The following is an 18,535-nucleotide window of genomic DNA, read 5'->3' as shown; positions in this document are numbered from 1 at the left end:
AAAAAATCACAAAGAAATTACTGGACCAACACACGCATACAAGCATGCATACCATTGATGGGACAAAGATACACGTATCAACACACTTAATCCTCTCAAAGAAGATGGAGGGATGGTAGATGGGGAGCAGCAGATGGCCAGAAAGACGTCAATCCTTCTCATTCTTCCCAGACAGCATAAGAGCGATGGATGATTGCGTTGTAGCCCTGGCGTGTGTGTGTGTGTGTGCGCGCACATATTTTTATTTGTTTGCGTGTATGTTGTCGACTGAGGTGGATGTGAACGTTTGACGACGTTCTGACGCATGTTATTCAACTTTGGCACAGCGGCGCGCTAATCTGGCAGGGGGCATGTCACCGTGACGCTACACAACAGGAAGTGACACACAAAAGTGGCGTCTGTGTTTGGATCAGTGTTTTTGAAGCATTTGGTTTGTACAGTGGTTAGGTTAAGATCGGATAGGTCGGGATATACGATTAGTCAGTCAATAGATAGGGGAGTGAATACTGTAGATGGGTGGGTTGATGGGTAGATAGGCAGCTTGGTAGGTAGATGCAATTGATGAGTTGGGGGACAGGAACAGTATGTCACCTGCTAGGTAGGTATGTTGGAGGTAGTTAGCGAAATAATTATGTAGAACAGAAGGTGGGTTCATTGATGGCTATCTCGGTATGTTGGTTGATTGTTGGGTAGGTAGCTAAAAGAGTATGTACTGTAGATAAGTAAATGGACGGTTAGGTAGGTTGTTGATTTGTCCATAGATCGCAGGTAGTAGATTGTTCGGGTATTTTTTGAAGGGTGGTTGCTGCATAGATGGGTGTGTAGATCTGTTGAAAGATATTTAGGCAGGCAGATTGATAGATGGGTTGGTATTTCAGTCAATAGGGATGTAGATAGATACGTTGGGAGGTAGGGCGGGGGTAGGTGAGTAGATGGGTAGGGAGGGAGATAGATGGGTATGTACACAAGTGGGCTGTTAAATTGAAAGTCACGGAGTGACTTGCAGCAAGCTGGATGGGTAAGAAGGTAGTTTAGGAGGGTAGGTATGTAAGAACAGTAGGTAGATAGATTGACGAATGGGTTGAAAGGTGTTGTAGTTACCTTTACTCAGTTGGCATGCTGTGTAGGTAGGTTGGTAGGTAGATAAATGGGGCAAATGGCACATAGATACGTGGGTGGGTGTCTAGATGGAGACTGATGGGAGTGTAGTTAGATGGAAGATAAATTGTATTTTCAATGGTCGTTTTTATTTTTTTAGGCAGGTAGAGCTTTGTGGCTGGATAGGTAGGTATATACTTTCTATTGATAGGTCAAATAGATTGCTCAAATATGAAATATGAGCACAGACGTTATATATACTTTGACGGTCTCACCTGTACTTCGTTAATGCTTAGCAACAGTGACCTCTGCTGCCACTCGTAATAATTACACCACCCCCATTTGACTACGTCTCCGCACCATGAGAACTATTCAATTAATCATCTTTTGTCTGTAGAACTATCTATGGAGCTGTTTCTGTCAGAGCCTTCTGTACAGTTGATTTAGTGCGATGCCAGAAAATGTATTTGATTCATATGACAACGAGAACATCATCAATTTTACTAGATCTGTTTTACACAATCATGTATTCCCAAATCTTCAGATTTATATGTACATATTTTTTAAACATCAAAGCCTAATTGAGCCCCAGCAAATGTTGCCAGCTTTCCTCTCTGTGTGGCATTCCAGAACCAGACACTCTCTTCTGGTTTGGAACTGACTAACATGTACAGACAGTTTGATCAATTATACATGTGTGTGTGGGGATATGAAAAATCAATCTAAGGAAATCCTGTATTCATATTTCGGCCTCTCCTGTGGCTAATTCAGGTCACCAGAAGATTAATGTCGCAGCTGGTGTTTCGCAATCACAAAAATAAACATCTTTTTAAATCAGTGTTAATCAAAAGTTCCTAATGAATAGTCCCAAATGGGGAGTCTTGGCCCAGAAGCATCAATTGTGACTTTTTGCGTCAAAACAAAGCAAATCAAACAACCATGTGGCATCCATCAGCATGATGATTATTTCAAGAAGGACATTGATGTTTCTTGATGTCACCGCTTTGTAAATGAAAAGCAGCAGTTGGACCAGCCTGGTCCAACTGTGACCCCTCGAGGTGGAATGGCAACACATGAAGCTTATATTGTGATGTCTTTTTTTTTTCACCTCCGTAAAACTTAACGCTCACAAAAGCATTCATATGTATATACGTGGTGCATAAAAAAAGGGACTGCGGCACATTCTCCTCGAGTCCCAAAGTCAACGGGCGCACTCGTGCAAAGAGATTTATTGACACTAAAGGTCATGCAATTGTTTGGATTTGTTACTCTACACCGGGACATTCAGACATTCATTCATTTAAGTTGACAGAAAATTCATCGGTGTGATTTGCGGTGTTGCTTTTAAATTGATATTCACCATCTTAAAGTGACAGGAGGAAGTTCTTGAAGGATTCTGAAGACCCTATCGTTCACCCCGGGGTCTGCTTGTATCTGGGATGGTTTTCATTTCCCGTCAACTTTGCTGAATCACACATGCCGCTCATGCAGAATGTTACTGAACCGTTCTGACATTTTCACAGAAAAAACATTTGTTGCCAACTTTAAAATCGTAAAAGATGTCATTGAGTTCAATGACGTGCTGCATTGAAACCGATGTTGTTTTGCATTCATCAGGTTGACCCTCTCGCTGTGTATCCTTTACATGTTCCATCCTTGCTACGATTACAAACTCCCTTCTGTGGTTCCTTCACACCTGAGTGACCAGAGGTTCTCCGAGGAGACTGTTCACTCCATCAAGATCTCCATTTGATTTGCTGTTCCTTCTGTAAAGTGTGTCCTCAGGCCCTTCATCCATCTCGTCCTCATCATCTTCATCATCGTCCTCCCAGAGAGATGTGGACACGTGTTTATACTCGGTCGTGTCGTCCCGCTCCATCTCGCGGTGGTAGAAATAGCTGAAGTTGGACACGATAACCGGCACGGGTAACGAAATGGTGAGCACGCCGGCAATGGCGCACATGGAGCCCACCAACTTGCCGCCGACCGTCTCCGGGTACATGTCGCCATAGCCCACCGTCGTCATGGACACCACGGCCCACCAGAAGGCCTCGGGGATGCTGGTGAAGGCCGTTTCCGGGCGGTCCACCTCGGCGAAATAGACGGCGCTGGAGAAGAGGATGACGCCGATGAAGAGGAAGAAGATGAGCAGGGCGAGTTCTCGTAGGCTGGCCTTCAGCGTCTGACCCAGGATCTGGAGTCCTTTGGAGTGTCGAGACAATTTGAAGATCCTGAAGACCCTCACTAGCCGGATGACCCGGATGAGGGCTAGTGACACCGAGGGCTGTGCCCCTTTGTCCCCGGCCAGCTCCGTGCCCAGCGTGACAAAGTAGGGAATGATGGCCAAGAAGTCGATAGTGTTCATGACGTCCTTGAAGAAGTGCATCTTGCTGGGGGAGCAGCTGAAGCGCATAATCAGCTCGAAAGAGAACCAGCAGATGCAGATGGTCTCAACGATGAAGAAGGGGTCCTCGGAGGGGGTGAAGACCGTCGACGTTGGGAGTGTCTCGTTGTTGAGACTTGGGTGAGAAACGCCGCTGAACCTCTGAAAGACAAAGACTTCTTTCAGAGGTTGGAGTACCGGGAAGTCAATTCGTTATGTGCAAGTACTTGGTAAGTTTGTAATCTTCCTCGTTTACAAACACGACCAGTGTCAAACGTTCCAGAATATGCAACCTGTCCCTCTTTTCCATCCATCCATCCATCCATCAGCTACCGCTTATCCGGGGCCGGGTCGCGGGGGCAACAGCTTTAGCAGGGAAGCCCAGACTTCCCTCTCCCTAGCTACTTCTTCCAGCTCTCCCCGGGGGATCCAGAGTCGTTCCCAGGCAAGCTGGGTGACAAAGTCTATCCAGCGTGTCCTGGGTCTTCCTCGGGGTCTCCTCCCGGTGGGACATGACCGGAACACCTCACCGGGGAGGCACTCAGGAGGCATCCGAATCAGATGCCCAAGCCACCTCATCTGGCTCCTCTCGATGTGGAGGAGAAGCGGCTCGACTCTGAGCCCCTCCCGGATGACCGAGCTTCTCACCTTATCTCTAAGGGAGAGCCCGGACACCCTGCGGAGAAAACTCATTTCAGCCGCTTGTATCCGGGATCTCGTTCTTTCGGTCACGACCCATAGCTCGTGACCATAGGTGAGGGTTGGGACGTAGATCGACCGGTAAATTGAGAGCTTCGCCCTTTGGCTCAGCTCCTTCTTCACCACGACAGACCAATACAATGTCCCTCTTTTCGACACCCTTTTTATGGGGTACGATCGTGCACTTTGCTAGTTAAACACACGTCCGTTTGTTGGTCACTGTCGCGTATCAACACGGTGGCGTGGTTATCGAACATAAAACAAGGATGGTGGTTCCTTAGCACATTAGGAGAATTTGACATTGACGTTAACATCTAGCGCTCCTTAGCTTTCACTTGGTGCACGTTCATTTTCCACCCGGACTTTAATTTCCAGGTTTATATTTAGAAAGATGGACTTGAGTTTCACACTGACACTAACTCGCTTTCTGGGAACATGACAGGACTTGGCAATAATAAGATGGATCGAGTTCTTTTTCTGGTTATCCGCACCTCTCGACTTGTTGTATTTCTGTGGATTTCACACTTTGCTTTGTCAGTCCTGACTTTCCGGACTTGCATTTTTTTTTTAATCGGCATTCATCTTCGCATATGACACAAGGAAAATGTCAAACATTCTGGGCTGGCCTGGGCTTGGCTAAGTGGTATTTCATCAGACTTGGATGTAGCACTACATGCCGCATCCTAGCACTCATCACGTCACAGTCATCTCCCTGCTTTTTATATGTTCTTCACTCATGACCCAGACTATTTAACTCATTCACTTTGCCATGCTAACTAGGATAACCGCTAGAAAATGAATGAAGAAACTTAATATGGCAGCAATCATAAAACATGCAAATATGTCCCCTTGCGCCCCCTAGTGGCTGTTAATTGTGAGGTTCGGGCAAGCTGATAAGTGGCACGATTGTCGTAGTCCTCCAGCTAACTCCACAATCAAGCCTAAATCCAAATCCAAATCCGAACCTGGAACTCGAACCAAAACCCGAATCCTCGTCCGAATCGGACCCAGAACCCTCATGCCTAAAACTCTAATCCTGAACCAAATGAAAATCCGAAACCCAACTCTCAAATCAAACCTCAACTCCAACCGTACCTTTATCTAAATCAAATTCTGAAACCAAACATAATCTGGCACCTAATCCAAAACTAACCCCCTTTCGCCCGATTAGCTTCTGCGGCCGTCATGTCATCACAGTGCTGTTTTCAGTGTATACAAGTTTATTAATACACATCATCATATCTGGATGGCTGAGCCATCCTCTATATTTAGGGGTCTGCATCTCAGAGGGGTAACACGAGAGTGCCTCATCTGTTTTTCTTGCCACGTGCTCGACCTCGACTTCTGGAATATCGTCTCCATCTAAATGTGCTCTCCCATCCGGACTCTGCTATCAGGACTCATTCGGTCTGCTTCCAGGATACTCAAGAGAAGGAAAGACCTTGCCGATTTCCCTCATTCCCCTTTCACACGCCACCTTCTTGACTCACTGCTGTCGTTGCCGATCCTAATCACACAAAAATGTCGCTCCTACACAGTTTTTCCCTGCAAAGAGGCCACCTGTCACCATACCAACTATGCCGTGGGGGGTTCACTGAGAAACTGGAATCTATCCCTGTGGACTTTAGGGCTGACTGCAACCACGACTGTTTGCTTGTCCATCACGGGAGAGGACGCTACCAACATGTGGAGTTCCATCAACCTTGCAGTCTATCCCAGCGGACTTTGGGATCACACCCTGGATTGGTCGCCAGTCAATGGGACAAAGATGGACTCTATCCCTGTCAGCCTTGGGGTATACTACAGCTTGGATTCAGCGTCTGTCAATCACAGCTCCTGGATCTATAATTTGACCAACAATTCAGAAGCTTTTATGAATGACTATCCTGGTGCACAGTAGACCACAGCCTAGATTGATCACCACCACCAGGACCAGTTCACAACTTCTTGCCGGCTTTCCACTATGCCATGATGCAAAGTGTAGCTGCTACTTCCTGAAGCAATGAAAGGAGATCCAAAGATGAATATGGATTCAACAACTGTGACAATCTGTAACTGTAAAACAGTCAAAGACATACAAGCTATGTGAGCTTTACAGTTACCTGACAGAACATGAACTACCGGTAAGCTTCATGTCGATTTTTGAGATAAGACAAGATAACCTTTATTAGTCCCACACTGGGGAAATTTGCCCCTCAGAACAGTTTGGGAGCATTAAAAAAAATCGAATTATGAATGCGTTAGCACGTACCTCCCTCTGCTCTCTCTCGTTCCTGAACTCGGGCAGGGTTTCCAGGCAGAAGATGAGGATGGAGACGACGATGACCAGGATGCTGATGATGGCGATGATGCGGGCAGCGCTGGATGACTCGGGGTACTCGAAGAGCATCCAAAGGCGGCGCCGCAGCTTCCCACTGGGCAGAGCTCGCTCCTCCTCCTTAGCGAAGCCCTCATCCTCCTTAAAACGGTCCACGATGTCTTCGCCGAGCTGGTAGAAGATAAGCTCCTCGAGGAACACGTCCAGCGGCACATTGGCGGGCCGCCGCAGTCTACCGCCCGACTGGTAAAAGTGCAGAATGGCCTCGAAGCACACCCGGCTGCGGTCGAGGAAGATCTCGTTTCGTACAGGGTCAAAGTAGCGCAACCGTTTACGGGGGTCTCCCAGTAGGGACTTGGGAAACTGGGCAACGGTGCGCAACTGGGTCTCATAACGCATGCCCGACACGTTGATGGCCAAACGTTTGGTCAGCGCCCAGCCGCTCCTGCGCGATGGACGCCGCTTGTCCCACTTGGTGTTACCACCAGGGGGCAGCACCACCACCTTTGCGCTTGCATTCTCCTGCCGGTTGTGCTCATCTTTGGCCCTCTTATCCTCATCCTCTGAGGAACGCTTCTCTGCGCTCGCCATTCCTCAACCCTGAATCACAACAAGAGTACTTTGAAACACTCAAAATCCACCTGTTTGATCCTTTCAACCAGGGTTGTCAGGCAAATTTTTGTCACGGGTCACAATGTATTTATGTGGTGTGCATTAGCGAGCAAATAGGGTGTGAAACCAAATAATTGTATTCTGTGCAGTGAACTCCGACTTCTTCATAATTCAGTATGTGATGATTTATCTATTAGCCGACTTTTCGCGGGTATTCTCCAATATTTGCTGGGGAAATAAATAATAAATAAATATGTTTCCTTTGGTGGTATTTTTGTGCCAAGGAACTATGTGCAAGTGAGTTGAGGAATTTTATTCATTCAAAACGAGTACCAAGCTCTTGGTGACAAGTAATCTTGTTGAAGTGAGTTGATGAGTTTCCCTAGACAAAAGTAGTGCTTTGCCAATATCTTGTGGCATCTGCACTCTTTTTAAAATGATACATCATCATTAAATTGCAGAAAATTAGTCTTACCTTGGTGATTCCTGTGAATTCAACTGATTAGTGTCACTCCCATGACCGCCGCCCGCTCAGGGTTCCCTCACATCTCACCCGTCCTTCTTGTGGGGCTCCATCATCCCCTCAAACATTTTGATGAGCTCCACTCTGCTCCTCTTCGCAGTCCGGCAGTGAGTTTGGTGGGGGGAGGTCAGAGTTACCTGGTGTTAATCTGCGATCGTTCAGCATGATTGTGGGTCACTTGATGGTCTGCCCCCACACTCACTTGCTCACCCTCTCACTTTCTCTCCCTCTACACTCATCAGGAAATGCTGTAAGGCCGAAATTTAATCTTGCAGCTTCTCCAAAGGCCAACACCGCCGCTGGCGCTTTGCCCCTGGAGACCTCCGCCTTCCCCTTATACCCCCAGAACATGACCTTAAACACACTGCACGTGACTGCGTAGAAATGTGATTCAGAAATCAAAATATTTTTAAAATCCCGTTTTAATGAAGAATGAGAACTCAATCTCAATTATGAATCAAAGGGAATTACATAGTATGTAAAATGATGGTGGTAAATGTTTAAATTGTGCTATTTTTTCCAATTATATAGTTTTTAATGTTCCGATTTATTTAGATTTTTTTTCATATATAATAAACAACAACAGTGAGATGCATTAAAGTAGGCAGCAGCTTGCCAACATGAGTAGAAATTAAAAATAAATTAAAATTCTTCATTTAATTATTTTTTTCCCTGATAAAAATACGTTTACATGTGTATTTGGGTGATTTATTTATTCTATCAACACGTTATAATGCACATGTTGCCACGCAAACTTGGCTTCGTATCTGTGTTGACGTCATTCCGGAGAAATGCTGGAGTTCGTTTTTGGTCCACGAGAGGGAGATAATTCCCACGTTGCAAGGCCTCGTTTGCTTTTACATTTTTACTGTACGAAGGGGTTTTTTTTGTTTTTGTTTTTATACATGGAACATGCATCACACACAGTGCATTAAATTATCGTCAAATGCCACCTGGTAACACTTTCAAGTTTAAACACATTTTTGGTCATTAACTTATCAAATCGACACACACTGACAATATCTAGAAAGCGCTCACCACGAGCTTTAATTTGTTTCAATTTAATTTTTGACTTTGTAGCATAACTTAGACCCGAAGCCTTCTAATGGTCAAGATCACTCGTTCCTGAAAACCAAACAAATTTAACGTCTCTCTATTGACGAAACATGTTTTGATAAAAATCTAGAAGATAGTTGAGATGTTTTGTGTTTTACATTGCAGTGACCTTCAAACTTGATTTAGACCTTGATGCTTTAACACACAGAGAGTTGTGGAAACAATCCTACTAGTTGAATATCAATTGAATTGGTGCTGATGTGTGAGTGAGAATGAAAAGTAACATTTCGACATGCTTGTCAGCTCTGCCTTTTTTTTAATGAAGCGTGTCTTTCAACAGATTTGTGTTTTTGAGTCCATGTGTTCCACTAGGTGTTGCTAGAACTTGCTAACACTAATGTGCTGCTCCTGCATGCAAGCAGAAATGTTGCCGGCGTCAGCTTCCACTTCATGATTTCATTATTTATGACGGAACAACAACACATGATCTCGCTCAACAAACAACCTCACACATTTCAAGCACAATGTGCAATATATAGAATTAACCTACAAGAGAAAAATACAAACCCTAGCGTAAAGCCATAACTTAACTTAAATCCCTTACGAAAAACTTGCATGAAACCATATTTATGAACTATTTTAAGTATTTTCTCTTATTTCTACATTAGTTTTCTTAGATCAAGCAATGATTTGACTAATTTCAATTTTATTTCCATTGTGCATTGTACATTTTTTGCAGCAGGTAAATAATTTATGACCAGAATTTTCAATCTCACAAAATGTCATCCATTTATCCATTCATTTTTTGAACCGCTTATCCTCACGGGTCGCCAGGGTGCCGGACCCTCTCCCAGTTATCTTCTGCCAGTAGGCGAGGTAAAACCTGAACCGGTTGCCAGCCAGCAGGGCACATATAGGTAAGCAACCATCCGCGCTCAGACTCACACCTAGGGACAATTAGGAGTGCCCAATCAACCTGCCATTCATATTTTTGGAACGTGGGAGGAAACCAGATTACCCAGAGAAAACCCACACAGGCACAGGGAGAACATGCAAACTCCATACAGGAAGGCCGGAGTCGGAATCGAACCCTGCACCTCTTCACTGTGGGTGCCAACGTGCTAATAAATTGATACCCGTGCCCCCACAAAATGTAAATAAAATATTTATGTCTGGAATTTTTTTAATAAAAGGTCCAATGTTCTGGAGGGGGGAGGCTGGGGCACTTTTTAGAGGGAATTTTTGATGACAGCCAGCACCCTCCCCTCCATCAGCCAATCACCTATTGGTTTTCAGACAGCCTAACAGCCAATCAAAAATAACGCTCGAGTCACGCCTTCTTCGCACTTCTTCAATGAAACTTTTGTCACAAAACGACGAAAACGATGTTCTCACCTCATATCTCATTCACACTCCATGCTGAACTCAGAATGATAATGATAAATAAATATTATCAAGCGCTTATTTAATGACCCAATGCGCCCTAAAGCGTGACACTGGCATACGGAAGTTCAGGCGTTTGTTTCCACACGAGTAAATAATCCGTGAGCACACAGCAGAGTGGAGATGGCAGTTTTCCGATCGGTGAGTCCAAAGGCGAGCAATGTCGTCATCTGTTTACCTTTTTCCAGTTAATGTCTCACTTGAAGTGTGCCGTTAACGAGCAAATAAAGATAATGACGAATAAGGCCCGACTGTAAAAAAAAAACGTTTCAATGTCCCCGCTGGACCTACCGAGTCGCGCCACGGGACTGCCGGGCAATAAATATAAAAGGGACATCGAACGGAATCCCAGTTGTAAATGTGTTAATGTTCCCGTTTCTGCGCAAAAACACAAAAGCAAAGACTCAGCGACCCGGACGAACTAACTGCTACGAATGGTCACGGTTCACTCTTTGAATCGGAAGAAAGGATGTCCTTTTAAAGCGATCCAACGCTAACGCAGCACTCGGTGCATTCCAGCAACGTGTTCATCCAAGCTAATACGTCCCATACAATACAGTTTAAGTTCACTATCTCATTTTATGATATACTGTTGCGCTACTTGTGCAAGCGTTAATTTTAAACGTCAAAAATCTTAACGTCAATAAAACAAAATAATCTGCAAAATTTAACTAAACTGTTTTGCAGGATGCTGTTGCTATCTGCACTTTCTAGGTTGTTTAAAATGTTAAACCTTTTTTTTCATTTTTAAACGCTATCTCGCATGCATTTTCAGTCACTTTTATTTCTAAATGCCATTTTGGCATTTAATGTCGTGACGTCATCATGCCCGCGTGAAGCCAAGACAAATCAAGTTGCATCATACACAGCGTGCGGTTGGAAAACAAATCTGACAGGTTCTTTTTTAAGATTGAGATTAAGATATCCTTTATTTGTCCCACACTGGGGAAATTTACAGCCTACAGCAGCAAGAATGTGGGGAGAAAGAAGAAAAAAGAAACAGGGATATGCGCTGCTGGAGAGCCAGCCACTCGCTTGTGATTAATTCATATTCTCGATCAACCCATTTGATTGTTTTATTTTTATGCCTGATGTGGTGTTGGAAACATGAATAAAACTGATTGAAAAAGTGATTCTGACTTAAAATATTCTTATTTTTATCTTGGAAGACGACAACTTTATTATTGACTATTTATATCAATGAAATACATATTTCTTCCTGTTTCCAACTTTTTTCCTCAATAAATCAAACAAACAAAAAATTAAATTCTCATAACTACGGATGGTTCGATCAGGGTTTTAAACTACCGATACTGCTCCACCCTGAGTATGATCAGCCGATACCAAATCTAAAAATATGGATTATTTGTAAAAAAATTAAATTTCAGAGCCATAACTATGGATTAAAATCTAATTTAATCAGTTAATTTTTTTCCATTTAATTGCTTGATTAAAAAAAAGGTCATTTATTCCTAAACACTGCGAAGTGTGTCAGGTTTCTATTTATAGCACAGTGACTGAGCTGATTGGTTAAGAGCGCCACACACCCACCAGTTAGCTGCGCAGGCACCAAGCTCGCTCACCTCTACTGACTTTTGTGTGTCGGTCAGGTGGTCCACAGAAAATTGAGTTTGACGCTCCCAGTGGCCTTGGCGCAACGGCGCCTCGCCAGCTCCTTTAAGGTAATGCACCACACAAAGCATCATGGGCACGATTGTTGCGTGCCCACCCCTCACCCCATAAGTCTGACTTTCTGCTTTTCCTCGCACTCTCTCCTCTCTTGTTTAATTCTTCCTAATTGAAGTGCATGTCCGTGTAATGTGTGAAAGAATAGAAGGGCCACACTCGAAAAAAGAAAAAAATAACATCACAAGAGTGAAGGGGGGACTTTATCATGACTTTATCAGTCATGATAAAATTCCTTTTTGAGGACAAAAATCTGAGTCTTAAAGGGATACCGTAGTATTTTTCTAGAATGTTTAAAGGAAAGAGCCGGTGTATTATGGGTGAAAAAAAAAACGTTTCACATTTTTGTGAACAGGTCGAAATATTTATAGTCCCAAAAATTTCTACTTCAACATTTTTTTTTCACTATTGGATTGGATTGGATACAATTTTATTGTCAAATGTGCTGTCGTCTGACTAAGAAGGATTTATTTCCCTTGCAATTTTATGAGGGTTTTTCTCCAAAATATTTTTTCCTTGAAAATATCGAACTGTCATAACTATATGACATGATCTTGAAAATATCAGATTAAAAATATATGCAGCTTATTTTTTATGATATTGAAAAAATCTTCTTGTAACTTTTTTAACAATGATAACATATTTTCCTCTAACTATGGCTCTTTTCTTTTTCAAATATACATATTTTAAAAATCGAAAATATTTTCATTCATTCATTCATTCATCTTGAAAATAGTGTAAAACTACAAAAAATGAAAAACAATTCTTAAAGATATGACTACATTCCGAATAGAAAGTTTTTTCTCTCAAAGCATATTTTTTCAAATATACAGTAATAGATTCTTGTACATTTACAACATATTTTTTGAATTTATCAATAATTTTTCCCAATTGTACAACCGTTTTTTTCCCTCTCAAATAAATTGTGATTATAAGATTATACTTTGTTCAAATTGAAAGTGTACAACACTCTAATATACAACTCATTACTGCAAAATATCAGATTAAAAATACAAAGGAAATTATTGGAAAATGTCTCTCATTTTAATTAGTGGAAAAAACTAACTTTTATGGAAAAGGATATTTTACTTTTTGTTTTGTCCTTGAATGTGGTTGTGTCATTGTATTTCTTTGGAGCGTGTCCCTTCTGCTCCTCTTTCTTGTTCATGTGACGTAATTGTCATAATCGTCAAGAAAATGAAGCGAGCATGCCCGTGTCGCAATCAATCACTGTCGTTATGGTTCGGGCGACGGCGCGCCACCGCCGCAGGCCTCCGACCTGAGCGTGGAGCGCAACCCAAAACCCGCGGCCAAGCCCGACCCGTCCGAGCTGGTGTTCGGGAAGCAGTTCTCGGACCACATGCTGACCGTGACGTGGTCGGCCGACGGCGGATGGGACGCGCCTTGCATCAAACCCTTCCAGAACCTTTCGCTGCACCCGGCCAGCTCCGCTCTGCACTACTCCATCGAGGTCAGTAAGGCCAGCGGCGGCAATTTGCGATAATCTCAATTGAGATCACAAAAATTATATGAAAAAATATTATCAAAATATAGCTACACAAATAGTTTTTTATGCAATAAAAAATATTACCGTACCTAAAAAAAGAATTACCTCAAAACATATTGAGATTTTTGTTTAATGCAAAAAAAGTCAAACTTACCTCAGCATAATTTTAAAAAAATTCAAAATGAAACTGACCACATATGTAAAAATGCTTTGTATTTATATTCTTTGACCTTAGTTATGTTTTTTTATTTTTCTGGGTCAACATTTTTTTTATCGACCTGAAATTAAGTCACTTCAAAAAATTAAAGGAAACAACATTTAATTAATGTCGTTGTTTAAAACAAATAATCATGATTTATTGTATTCATCAGAAAAGACATGCCAATTGAACCACTTTTCATTCTGCACAGAAAATTGATTTGACCTAAATTACCATCGGACCTCCCTCATTGACATGAATTAATAAACTCTTGGAAGCTTGTCTTGTCTTTCAGCTGTTTGAAGGGATGAAAGCGTTCCGTGGCGTGGACAACCATGTGCGCCTTTTCCGGCCCATGCTCAACATGGAGCGCATGCACCGCAGCGCCGTGCGCAGCTCTCTGCCCGTGAGTTGCCCAAACGCTTGCAAACACACGGCCGCGTCTCGGATAGTCGTCCTCGTTTTTGACGGTCTTATTTTCCAGACATTCGATAAAGGCGAACTGCTGGAGTGCATCAAGAAGCTAGTGGCACTGGACCAGGAGTGGGTTCCATACTCCCAGGAAGCCAGCCTCTACATCCGGCCCACCTTCATCGGCACCGAGGCGAGTCGAATCTCATCTCACGTGCCGTATCGGATGTGTTATGATCCATCGTATTCACTGTCCATCTATTTATCTTTTCGTCTGTCTCTCTGACCACATCTCCATGTTTCCAGCCGTCACTTGGCGTGACTCGAGCCAGCCGTGCGTTACTGTTCGTGATCGTGGGGCCGGTCGGACCATACTTTGCCACGGGCTCCTTCAACCCCGTCTCACTGCTGGCCGACCCGTCGTTTGTGCGCGCCTGGAAGGGTGGGGTCGGTTCCTACAAGATGGGGGGGTGAGTCACAGGAAAAGACACAACTGGCTTGAAATGACTTGGTGGACCCCGCTTCCATCACGGAGGTTCCAGGCCCATTCAAAATAGATTCAAATGTAAAAAAAATAAAAAATAAAAATCATGTCTCACACGCACACACGGATGCACTTTAAACAGGTTTAATGTTATTAGAAAACAGTTTTTAAAGAACTCCTCAGCATCTGTTGTCACACTCTTTCTCAAAAAAATGGGAGTCTCTAATATGAAATAAAATTAGCATTGAAACTAAAGGAATTCTAAACCTTTATACAACTTCAACGCACAAGTAGCATCAAGAAATACAAACAGAGCAGACGACAAAAGAGGGCGAAATGTTATGCATCAAAAATGTTTCCCCCAACCGTCGCATTCTGAACGTCCGCTGGCCTAATGCTAACGTGTAATGTAAAACGCCATTGACAGGCTAACAGAAATTAGCGTAGCTTCTACGGGTAATTGTACTGCTTTAAAAGACACAGAGCAGCAACACATCCTAACAGAAGGCGGGTGTTACAACACTGAAAACCAGACTTATCTTCAGAATGTGAAACCCATTGAAAAAAAAGCCACTTAAATATCGGCCGTTTAGCGATTGTGCTAACGACATAGCAAGTGAACACTGTATCGTTTAGTGAGACGTTTGACAGTCATTGTCGTTGGGCAAAATTTTATTTGACTGAAAATAGTGTCCAAAGTTGTCACAAAGTTTTTTGTTTATGTCCAGCGATGTTTTTTGTTTGTTTGTTTGTTTTGTATTTACGTTCCAACGATGCGTCTCTTTTAGGAACTATGGCCCAACCATCTCGGTTCAGAATGAGGCGGTTGAGCGCGGCTGCCAGCAAGTTCTGTGGCTTTATGGACCTGATGAGCAGATCACAGAGGTCGGGACCATGAACCTTTTCATCTACTGGACCAATGACAACGGAGGTACAAACAAGCAAGACAGCGATTAAACTGAGGGCTAATTGTAAAACCAATAATTGCAAATAATTGACACTCAGCCTTCAAGGATTTTGTCAGAGATTTTACACGATAGTAGCAAAATGAAAATGAAGCCGCTAACGCGCCAACACCATGCAGCTAGTCTGTACGCAATCATGAATCCATGTTACGTAAACAACTGGATGCAGTCGTTCAATTGATCAACACACACACACACACACCACCACCTTCACGCGAGGCTCATCAAGTACCCGCGAGCATGCGTCACTGAATCAGAATTGTCTTCTGCGTTGTGATTCAGGAGTAGCCGATGATTGGTTGTGAATGTAGTCACTGCGTTGGCACTCTTTCACTCATTCCCTGCTTCCGAATCGCGGCATCAAGATATTGAGTGGACTTGATATTTGATATTGTAGAGAAAGAGTTGATGACACCACCCCTGGATGGCATCATCCTTCCCGGAGTCACCAGACAGTCTCTGCTGGACCTGGCCAGAACCTGGGTTAGTTTTTCCTCGCGTGCCCTCATTAAAATGTTTTGCATTGGATATACGTACATTATTTTTAAAAAATAAAATAAAAAGATAATTGATTTGTTGTAAATAGAATTTTAGTCAAAAATGGTTTTACCTTCATTTTGATTTCTGCTCATTTTCATCAAAAATGGGTTTGTTATTATATTATCATTATTATTATTTATTAAATCACGTAATTATAAGAAATATAAAAACTACAAAAATTAAATTGTTTTTTTTAAGAAACTTAAGTTACAGGGGGGTTGTTACCAATTTCATATTTATCATCTATAGTAGTATTTAAATTAATGTTTTCACCTCATCTACATACAGTTAAAATGTATTTATTAATTAGTCTAATTAGCTAATTAGTCTAATTGAATTACAGTAATTGGTTGAATTACTGTTAAAAAGTTAATTGGCAAACGGTTGACATATACTCAGAACATTGTTTTCATGAATGCATACATTCATGATAAAAAAAAATTAATGACTAAATATTGAAAATTAGAATGAATGAGCTGTTTATTTATTACTCATGAATTTACTTTTTTTTAACCTTATTTCTTCCTCCTTTGTCGTAAAGGAGAACGAAATGTGCAAAATCTATTCATTTGAAATCAAAAAATTACTTCAATAAAATACCTACCTCATCAGTTCAACTTTTACATGTAACATTTTATCGAAAGGTCAGCTTTAATTTTAGTTCGTTTTCTAATTATCAGTCGTCCGAAAATTTGAATTAGTGGATGACACAAATACTATATTGCATAATTTCAACTTTTTTTAATCTACAAATGAGGTCAAAGTGTATGAAAATAATTTTCATTCATTCACTTAGAGAACTACATACGTAAATGTAATACACAAAATGTAAGTCAATTCAAATATTTTCTTCATATGTTGACTATACAGTACTCTATTAATCAATTATTGTGAAATGATGACTAATGAGCAAATGGGAGTGTCAACAGTTGGTGCTGTTGGTGTGTAGGACGAGTTCAAAGTGACGGAGCGCACGATGGGCATGCAGGAGCTGCTGACCGCGCTGGACGCCGGTCAGGTTCTGGAGGTGTTTGGCGCCGGTACCGCCTGTGTGGTGTGTCCCGTAGGCAGCCTCCTCTACAACGGCAAGGTGCGTTTGTTTGATTTCTTTATTTTATTTATTTAGGGGTGGGTTGGCGCCCTCTTGTGGCCAAATCAAACACTGACCCCCTCCTTCCTTCGCAGACGTACCACATCCCGACCATGCAGAACGGACCGGAACTGGCCAAGAGGTTCTACAAAGAGCTCACCGATATTCAGGTAAGTGCCGGAAAATTGCTTGCAAAAATAATATTCCTGCTAAATTCAGCTAAAAGTAGTGTTAGATTATCACATGATAAATATGTAAGGTTTCATGTTTTAACATCTTTAAGTAAAACGTTTTAACTTGACGTTCAGTGTTTAAATGCGTTAGGTTTTACTTCCTGTTCAGGACATTTTTTTGTCGTGTAAAAAAAAATAATGCCAAACATTTAAAAATATTTTGATTTGAAAACAAGACACATGCAGAAGTCAAACGTATCTCCTTTTATTGAACATACGTCAGCATGTTAAAACGTGATGGCACATTCAAAATTTAAAACTTTTGACATTTTATTTAGGTGAACTTTAGTTCATCTAAAGAAAAAAAAAGAAAATGTCATGTTAAAACGTGATATTGATTTTTTTTCCCCAGGTGTGGCAGAAATATGCTTTGTTAAAAAAAAAAAAAAGAATTGGAAATATACAACTTCATTTTAAAGTTATATTGCCCAACCCCAAGTTGTTTAAATGACAAATGAGACATGAAATCCTTTTACAATCTTTTGTTCTCTTGTCTTTTCACAGTACGGACGTAAGGCCAGCGAATGGGCGCTTCTGGTGGATTAAATTTATTTTTTTTGCACAAGTCAGTAGAATCAACAGTTAGATGCCGTAATTCCACTTTGGACCACCAGTATCCCCTCCACCTCTTTCTTCTCTCTTTCCTGACATATCTCAAACCACTAACGCACTCCTGCCACTTGGCTGAGAGACTGGAGCAATAAGAACTGTATGCAACACGGCTCCACTTTATAGATTGTAATATATATATATATATATGTGATATATAGCACAATGTTCCTCCTCGTGCGGACGCTAGTTGTACTTTGGTAATGAGCTGCATTGCGTTGTGGTGCTTTTAAACTGTTACTGTCTACGAATGGGGCCACTTAGCGAGGACGAGCGACCGCACAAAAAAGGGCACAAAATGGAGAGTAGCGTGAGCTAATGTTGGCCCTCTGCACTGGTTTGTGTTGGGTTAGGTTTGTTTGTTTTGTTTTTCTTTTTAGATGTTTTTAAATGATACAAGAAATTAGGTGATATTCTGCAAATTGAATTCTCTGTGATGTCGTCAAGTGCCTGCTGACCCCCGTTTGGTCGGTCAGCGCGTCTTCCGCGGAATAGTTTCCAGTAAATCCTCTCCTTTCTATGTCCCGTATATGTTTAGTCAACATTTTTACATTAAAGCCCATTTGAGTCCAGTCTGGTCTGCTCTTATTTGGGAAGTGGACAGATGATGCCAGGTCATTTGTAGATGAGCATTTGAAGAAATGTGGTTTAATTTAAATGAATTGAATGCTTTGTAATGC

At 42.1% G+C, this 18,535-nt stretch overlaps 2 protein-coding genes across 2 annotated transcripts; one reads left to right on the top strand and one right to left on the bottom strand.

Moving 5' to 3' along the window:
* Positions 1 to 2,309: 2,309 nt before the first annotated feature.
* On the bottom strand, positions 2,310 to 7,962 carry kcna7 (potassium voltage-gated channel, shaker-related subfamily, member 7). The gene is made up of 3 exons (XM_052048727.1): positions 7,585 to 7,962; positions 6,432 to 7,097; positions 2,310 to 3,643 (listed from the first exon to the last, which is right to left on the bottom strand). Exons 2-3 carry the CDS (start codon positions 7,086 to 7,088, stop codon positions 2,789 to 2,791), a joined length of 1,512 nt encoding a protein of 503 aa, XP_051904687.1. The 5' UTR covers positions 7,089 to 7,097; positions 7,585 to 7,962; the 3' UTR covers positions 2,310 to 2,788.
* Positions 7,963 to 10,091: 2,129 nt separating this feature from the next.
* Positions 10,092 to 18,427, top strand: bcat2 (branched chain amino-acid transaminase 2, mitochondrial). The gene is made up of 11 exons (XM_052048732.1): positions 10,092 to 10,272; positions 11,742 to 11,813; positions 13,088 to 13,288; positions 13,819 to 13,929; positions 14,008 to 14,127; positions 14,241 to 14,404; positions 15,207 to 15,349; positions 15,781 to 15,866; positions 16,873 to 17,013; positions 17,109 to 17,183; positions 17,751 to 18,427. The coding sequence occupies exons 1-11, from the start codon at positions 10,255 to 10,257 to the stop codon at positions 17,790 to 17,792; spliced, it is 1,173 nt and encodes a 390-aa protein (XP_051904692.1). The 5' UTR covers positions 10,092 to 10,254; the 3' UTR covers positions 17,793 to 18,427.
* Positions 18,428 to 18,535: the final 108 nt, after the last annotated feature.

This window comes from Hippocampus zosterae, chromosome 17 (assembly GCF_025434085.1).
Source record: "Hippocampus zosterae strain Florida chromosome 17, ASM2543408v3, whole genome shotgun sequence".
Taxonomy (NCBI): Eukaryota; Metazoa; Chordata; class Actinopteri; order Syngnathiformes; family Syngnathidae; genus Hippocampus; species Hippocampus zosterae.
The sequence above is the reverse complement of the archived record's forward strand: the minus strand, read 5'-3'. Positions and strand labels throughout refer to the sequence as shown.